Consider the following 8,467-nt stretch of genomic DNA (forward strand, 5'->3'; position numbering starts at 1 on the left):
ATTACATTATTACAAAATAAACAATGTTCAAATGTTCAAATCAAGCTTATGTACCTGCTTCTCACTCCTATTGCTCAGCTACATAGCATGACCTAGTGATCAGAGTGAGCAACACACTACCAATTTAGGTGCGCTGGTGAGGAAGTCGAGCTGGCCAGTGGGGAGGATCATTTTGTTATTTAAATTAGGTAAGTGTTCATCAGGATGTTGAAAATCCAGTTCAGTCCATCTTGGTCTTTTTAACAATCACACATTATTCAATTGGTTTACATAACTCCACCATACATGTATGAATAAAATCTGAATAGTTTTCCTAAAGAAACTGAATGCTGCTTTCCATTCATGAATAAATGTTCCTGTACTGGTTTCCCCATGTCACTGTGGTCACAGCGCAGGAGCATATGTGTGAAGTGCAGAGTAAGAGGGTAATGGTGAGGAAGAGGAAGAGATGAAGGCAGCAGAAGAAGAGAGGGAGGCAGATGAGGAAGAGGAGGTGAAGAAAGAGGAAGAAGGGGAGATGAAGGGATGTGTAAAGAATTAAAATTGAGACAGAGGAGGGTGAGGAAGAGGAGTTAAAGGGAGAGGAAGAATTAACAAAGTAAGAAGTGGAGTCAAAGAGGAGGATGGGACAAAGGCCAAGAAGGGAGGAGCAGATGGAGGAGGAAATAGAGCTGGTAGGTCAGGGGTCTGGCTGGGAGCCACTGAGGGTTTGTAGCTCAGGGAGAAGGCCAAAACTGGTTGCACGAGTTTCACACACTCGGAAAATGAGACTATAATATGCTACAGGTCCATACACGTCTTAACACATTCGTATAAAACTGAGGTTGTCAATATAAAGACTTTAGTGCTCACTCACTAAATCATAACCTGCAGAGAAGATGAGGGATATTCCCAAATGAGGTGGAAATATTTAGTTTTTCCTCCCTCCCACGAACCAGTATTTTTCTGTTTACTTCAGTACTTCCCCATGAACTGGCAGGCGGAAGCATGTTTTTGCAAGGCTGCTGTAGTGTGATGGCATAGATAAATATAGGAGCAGAGTCACAGATGAGTGTCACATACACAGCACTGACTTACAGCTGCCCATCAGTGATGGACTCAAGAGTTTAGCCATTTCAGCAACTGGGGACCATCTTGGAGGAAAAAGCATGTGTCTCGTTTACCATGTATGATGCGTTTCTGCTCTTGTTTGTGTAGCTATGGTTCTCCCCTTACTGGTCACCAACTCACTGGCCCACACACATTCAATAGAAATGTTCCCATTGAGGGGGCCTCTGGTGAAGGGGACAGGGGTGAGGCGGCAGTTTGGGAGGCAGCACAAGCCAATGACAGGTGTCCTTTCTCCCACTTACTAAAGCTCGCATTCTAATAGAAGATTATGGAGTACCTTATATTGCCATAGCTTCAAGAAAAAAAAAAAACACACACACACAGCATCAAGTTATGTGAAAAAACACAGGATAAATTTGCTGGGAAAGGCACACAAGGCACGCCAGTTTATGACAATAAACACACCCTCATATTCAGTCTGGTGTGAAAACACATTAAAAACGATCACCCAAAAATATTAATTAAAAAATACAGAGGAAAGTACTTTGCGTAAAACACACCAAAGAAAGAATGCACTTACTGGCAGTCAGAGAAAAACAGGACACACAAACACTTTCATTTTCTCTCCCTGCATTTGCATTAAAAACACAGACTCTACCTGAAGAGGCTCCATTCTGTGGGATTGTCTGTGAGTGTTACAGACTGCAGTGCTTCTACAGAGAGCTGCTGCATGCTGGGAAGACTGGGACCAGGGAGAGAGGTGCTGTTTCAGCCAGGTATGTGTGGAAACACTCTTTTTCTATAGCTCTCTTCAAACTAAGAAATGGTATATAAAGCTGTAGAAATAATCACTTTAATTACACTGTGACAGCCAATAACCAATAGCTAATACTGGTATTGTGACTAATAAACAATATACCATAATTCATTTACTGCTAGCTTTTAATAAAAGAGCCTGTCTGTGCTAAATTAAAATATTTGTTTAAAGAATAAAAGAGGTGTATATCCTATGTCTTTTAACAATTTGCATTTAAAACTTACATTTTAATACAAATAGAGAGCTGTAGTTAGTGAGGAAAAAATGACTAAAATCTATCATGAGGTGTCTGCTTCACTGAATTCATGAAGTTGTGAAAGTGCGATCATTCCTTGACAAACAGGAAGAGAAGAACTTATCTGTATATACAAGTAAAGAGAATGGTAAACAACACTCACTGAAAAAACAGGTACAATGCCAATCCCTACAGCAATGTAAGGAGATATGAATAATATAAATATAAAACTGATTTCATACTAAAACTTGATTTACCTTCAGTCTGGTCTGTGAATCTTCCACCACACCCTCTCTAAGAAGGCTCTGTGCAGACACATTACCTTGGACTAACCAGAAATACAGCCTACCCACCTAGTCTGTATAGTATATGTTCAGCTTAAACATCCTTCTGTGCATTCAGATAAGAGACGGCAAAGTTTGTATGTTAAATCTAACAGAAGGCTACAATCTGATTATTCTATTGTTTCTACTGAGTAAAATTGTGTGATGAATAAATTATATCATGTACATTGTGAAATATCTGCATAAAAATAGAGTACAAATTCATGATTTGAGAGAGGAAATGTGAGCTTGAGGTGTGATATTGAGTCTATAATTTTAGTTTTTTAAGGCACATTATAGGTTTGTTTTATTTGTTGCTTTCATCATTACAACCCTTGTCCTTTCATTAAACACACATTGTACAATCCAAATCCAATAACTTCAACCTAAATTACATCTTTCGAGCAGTTACTCAATAGCTAATATTATTTTGCCATCATGACAAGAGAATGTCAAGTTTAGATTTTGTGGTAAGATTAGTATGTTGCTATAAAATACTATTGTGCCTGGCCTCTAACGATAACTGATGAATTGGCCTCTAAATTGAATATATTTAGCTGCAGTAAATACAGCATTTTCTCTCTGTACTTACATGAAACAAATTTATTTAGCAACAGCAAGCTAGGCTGCATGCAAAGAAGTTACATATAGTGAGGAAAGTACCTGAAAGTACATAACTTGGACAGTTTGTTGGTTTACAATAAACCTTTTCTCTCCATACTTGTTTAAAAATGAACATATTTAGCAACAACATGCCATACTGAATGGAAGGAAGTTAAACGAGTGAGGAAAGCATGTAACTTGGATAGTCTGTATATAAAAACACTTTTCCCTCCGCACTCAACGCATTCCCCTTGCATTTATGTGTTGTATTGCCATAATGATCATGTTGTACTTTCCGTATGTCTTCTATAACCATACCAATCTTAGATGATCTGGCAGTCTTTGTAAATATTGCTGTATGCTTGCAGTCTTTTGTAGTAAATATTGACGTAAGTTAATATTTCAGATAATATATAGCACAAATTTTCAGCTCCGAGACTAATGCTACATACACTTTGCAGGACAGGTTGTTATCCAGCACCACACCCAGGTTCTTGGCAACTTGGGATGCTAATACATTCCTGTTGTCAATAATGAAGGAAAGGTTGGATCTTGGGAACCCCTGTGGAAAGACTTTGGACATTTGAGACAGAATTTGAGACAGTTACCCGGTAGAAACATTCAGAGAGGCAAGGTGAAACCACCTGTGGGCAGTGCCTGAATTTCCAAGTTCTGTGACTAATAGGACCTGATGGTCAACTGTGCAGAATGCCACACAGTGGAACTGGCACAGAGGACTAACTTCACAGAGTAGAAAACAGTTTTGATTGAGTGATCAGCTTTGAAATCAGACTCAGTATGATCAAGTAAGTTATGCTGAGTCAGAAAATGTGTTAGCCGGGTGGATACAAGCTGTTCCAAAGGACTCTATGAAGGATTTCTTCAGAGAAATTAGGAGACAGTGACAGGTTGGCAGTTTTGGACTAGAGATTTACATTTACATTTGTGGGTGTGAGGTTGGTTTCTTAATTATTGGTTTCAACTGTGCATGTTTAAAGGCAGTGAGAATTCAGCCAAAGGTCAAGGAGGAATTTACCAAGGAAGAGTTCAATGGAAGTAGAGCAGGTATGGGGTCTTGTAGCAGGGGAGAGGGTATGAGGTCCAGAGAAGGCATAGTTAGCCTTCAGACCATTAGAAGTTGTAGAAAGTGTTATGTTTGCCATTGCCATGGCAATGCAGTGTTCTCTGGTTTACGTATGACGTTGCACGCAATGTCAGTCATGTGAGTTAGTTGTGTGAGTGATTAAATGGAGGACACTCCAACTTGAGCTCTCTGTGCCCGAGTCGTTCTTAACATAACATTTGGCGACGAGGATGGCTGACTACTCTTTGCCACCACCTCCTCCTTTCCTTGCTTTACCTGGGGAACCACCCGCGCCGTGGTTGCGGTGGTTTGCTGCCTTCGAAACCTATCTTCTAGCTGCAGGCTTGGACAATGTTACGGACGGGAGAAAACGTGCGCTGCTGCTGCACTGTCTCGGAACGGTGGGTCAGCGAGTCTTCGGAACTTTCGCGAAATCCACCAAATACGACAAGGCTGTGAAACAGCTCAGAGACCACTTCGCGGCCCCGCAGAGTGCCCTTCTCCGTCGCGTAATGTTCTGGCGCAGACACCAACGGTCTGGTGAGTCTGTCTCCCAATATGTGGCTGATCTACGAGGCTTAGCTAGTTCGTGCAAGTTTAAGTCACTGCAAGACGAAATGATACGTGATACGAACTGTGATAAAATTAGAGACAAACTGCTTTTGGAGAATGACGACTTGACACTGGCTCAGGCGGTGAAAATAGCGCTACAAGTTGAATCTGCTCTCCAATGCGCGGCAAATCTGTCAGTGTCCGCCCCATCACCGTCAGCAACAGCAGACGAATTACAGCCCCAAACTTCCTCTGCCAAGCAAACTGCCAGTTCAGATTGTGTGCAAGTAGCTTCACAACCACGCGAGCGCCCCAGACAGCCATGTGGTAACTGTGGTTCCCTCTCACACAATTCTAGAGCGCAAGCTTGTCCTGCACGGGGGAAGACCTGCGCCAGCTGTGGGAAGCTTAACCATTTTCACAAAGTTGAACTGGTCAACCTGGAAAAGGTTCTTCTCTCATAAGCCACTGGATCCAGCCTCCACCACGTTGCATGGCTATGGGAATTCTAAAATCGACATTGTCGGTTCTGTCAGACTTCCAGTGTGCTATGGGGACAAGACCCTGCCACTATTCACATTCCACGTATCCCGCCATGGTGCCAACTTACTTGGTCTAGACCTTTTCAGTGGCCTCGGATTCACTCTGCTCGACACAACAGGCTCAGAGATTCACACTGTCGCCTCCACATGGCAGGAACAATGGCCTGGCCTGTTCGGTGGGTTGGGCTGTCTCACTGCTTTTGCTCACCAACCCATGGTAGACCGTAACGTCACACCAGTGATGCAGCCACTCCGTCGCTCCCCGCTAGCCCTACGTGATGACATCACAGCTGAGCTGCAGCGTCTGCTAGATGAGGACATAATTGAGCAGGTGAATGCCTCACCATGGATATCTAATTTAGTTGTGGCAAAGAAAAAGAGTGGGGGCCTGCGCATCTGTGTAGACCTGAGGTCCGTGAACAGGGCCATAATACCCGACTGCTACCCCTTGCCAACAACTGAGGAGCTCACCGCCCAGTTTTATGGGTCTACAGTCTTTTCCAAACTGGACCTGCGCCAGGGCTACCTCCAGGTGCCTTTACACCCAGATAGCCGCAACCTGACTGCGTTCATTGCGCATAAAGGGGCTTTTCGCTACAAACGCATGGCTTTTGGCCTTAGTTCAGCTCCAAGCTGTTTTCAGAAAATAATGGCCTCCATCCTGGCTGGGATTTCAGGCGTGGCTGTATTTTTGGATGACATAGTAGTCCATGGCTCCACCACTGCGGTGCATGATGAATGGCTCCAGAGAGTTTTCGCAGCATTAGCTAAACACCACCTCACACTTAATGGAGAAAAGTGTGTCTTCGGGGCCTCGACTATCGAGTATGTGGGGTTCCGCCTCTCTGCTGAGGGCATAAGCCCGCTCCTCTCTAACACAGAGGCCATCCAGCAAGTCCCAGAGCCCACGTCACCAGCTCAGATTGCTTCTTTCCTGGGAATGACGGCGTACTATCTCAGGTTTGTGCCGCAGTACTGCGAGACGACTGCGCCGCTGCACAGACTATTGAAACACAATGAGCCCTGGGTCTTGGCACCAGCTTGTTCTGATGCCGTGCAACGCCTGAAGATGCAGCTCACAACACCACCGGTCCTGGCACATTTCGACCTAGCCAGCCCCACTCTGGTCACATGCAACGCCTCAGCCATAGCCATTGGTGCTGTGCTGTCCCAGGTCCAGGGAGGTACAGAAAGGCCTGTCGCTTTCGCCTCCCGAGCCCTCACCCCTACAGAACAACGCTACTCTGTGGGGGAACGAGAAGCGCTGGCGTGCCTGTGGGCCTGTGAGCGCTGGCACATGTATTTGTATGGCCGCGAATTCACACTGAGGACTGATCATCAGGCACTCACTGCCCTTCTGGCCACATCAGGCACTGGCCACAGGCCACTACGGTTGCACCGTTGGGCTGACCGCTTACTGCAATACAACTACCGCCTGCAGTTTACGCCTGGACGTGACAACGTGGTAGCAGACCTGCTGTCCCGGTCAGTCCCCGCCCCGCCCACATCTCAGGTCTTAGTCCCTGGCCGCGAGCAAGCAGAAAATGACATCATACAGCTGCTCCATACACCACTCCAGGAAACTGTGTCGCTGCGTGAGCTGCAGGATGCCTCAGCAGCCGACCCTGTCCTTTCCTCAGTATCAACATACATCAGGCAAGGCTGGCCAAAAACGGTGCCGGATGAGCTAACACCCTACTTCAGGATCCGGGAGCAGCTTGCATGCTGGAATGACACCTGTGTTGCCAGGGGGCTCTGTACTGTGGTCCCAAGTTCCCTGCGTGCGCGTGTCCTTGCTATGGCGCACGAGGGCCACTTGGGCATAGTCAGGCTCAAACAACGATGTCGGGACACAGTGTGGTGGCCTGGGATCGACAGGGACATTGAGACCCTGGTCAAGGACTGCACCGCCTGTCTCCTCAGTGGCAAGACCAGGGCCCCAGCCCCGCCGCCACCCATGCAACCTTTGACCTGGCCGTCCAAACCCTGGGAGCATCTACAGCTCGATGTCTGTGGTGAGCTGCATGGCGTGCCACACCATCAGCGTTTTCTGGTTGTGATCTACGACCTTCACTCTAAGTGGCCAGAGGTGACACCAGCCGGCTCAGTGACAGCCAAAGTGCTAATTGACATTCTGGACTCTTTATTTGCCCGTTGGGGTTTGCCCAAGAAAATCACCACTGATAATGGGCCTCAAATGGTTTCATGTGAACTGACCTCCTACCTGAAAGAGAAAGGGATTCACCATATCCGCACAGCTTTCTATAACCCCTCTGCCAATGGGGGGGTGGAACGGCTGAATCAGTCTCTGAAGAACGGAATCAGGGTTCACCTTGCTCAAGGGTGCACATTCAGCGCCAGCCTACTGCAGACATTGTTACATTATCGTGCCACCCCACACGCCACAACTGGAGTCTCTCCTGCTTCCCTCATGCTGGGACGAGAGCTCCAGTTGCCTCTGGATAGACTTCGCCCTGCCCTGGCCCAGACTCCAGCTCACCCGATCCAAGAAAAGGTGGATGCACGTCAGAACCAGATGAAGACTCGGTTTGACGGGAGACGGCGAGCTCGGTCTCCTACCATCGCAGTCCATGACTGGGTCAGGATTCGCCGACCACTACGCGAGAATAAATTGCAGTCTTTCTGGTCACATCCTGTCCAGGTCAGCCAACGACTCGGCCCAGCTACTTACAGCCTTACAGATGGCACCCGCTGGCATTCCAGCCACCTGCGCAGGGTCCAGGCTCCTGTTGGGCTTAGTGAAAGTATGGCCCCTGTAACAGCCACATCAGCCCCACAGGATGGCCCCTGGACAGATCCCAGCACAAACCCGGATGGCCCCACACCTCCAGTCCAGCCTGGAGCCATAGCCCCTGAACTCACGACCCCTGAGCCTGCCACTGAACCAGAGGGTCGTCCAGCTCGGGCGCATGCACGGCCTGGACGCTTCGATGACTTTGAGGCAGTCTTTCACACTTAGTTTCCTGTGAGGGGGGGGGGAATGTGATGTTTGCCATTGCCATGGCAATGCAGTGTTCTCTGGTTTACGTATGACGTTGCACGCAATGTCAGTCATGTGAGTTAGTTGTGTGAGTGATTAAATGGAGGACACTCCAACTTGAACTCTCTGTGCCCGAGTCGTTCTTAACATAACAGAAAGTGTGTATTAGAAACAGCTGAGAATGCTGAAAGAGCCAGTAGGTTGGTAGTGAAACCAGCTGGAACTAAGTGTTTCACTTTAGTCTCAAAGTGGGATGCAAA

At 46.8% G+C, this 8,467-nt stretch overlaps 1 protein-coding gene across 1 annotated transcript; it reads left to right on the plus strand.

Annotated features, from left to right (window-relative positions):
* Positions 1-5,420: 5,420 nt before the first annotated feature.
* On the plus strand, positions 5,421-8,186 carry LOC118772178 (uncharacterized protein K02A2.6-like). The gene has a single exon (XM_036520476.1). It carries the CDS (start codon positions 5,421-5,423, stop codon positions 8,184-8,186), a length of 2,766 nt encoding a protein of 921 aa, XP_036376369.1.
* The last annotated feature ends 281 nt before the right edge of the window (positions 8,187-8,467 follow it).

This window comes from Megalops cyprinoides, chromosome 2 (assembly GCF_013368585.1).
Source record: "Megalops cyprinoides isolate fMegCyp1 chromosome 2, fMegCyp1.pri, whole genome shotgun sequence".
Taxonomy (NCBI): domain Eukaryota; kingdom Metazoa; phylum Chordata; class Actinopteri; order Elopiformes; family Megalopidae; genus Megalops; species Megalops cyprinoides.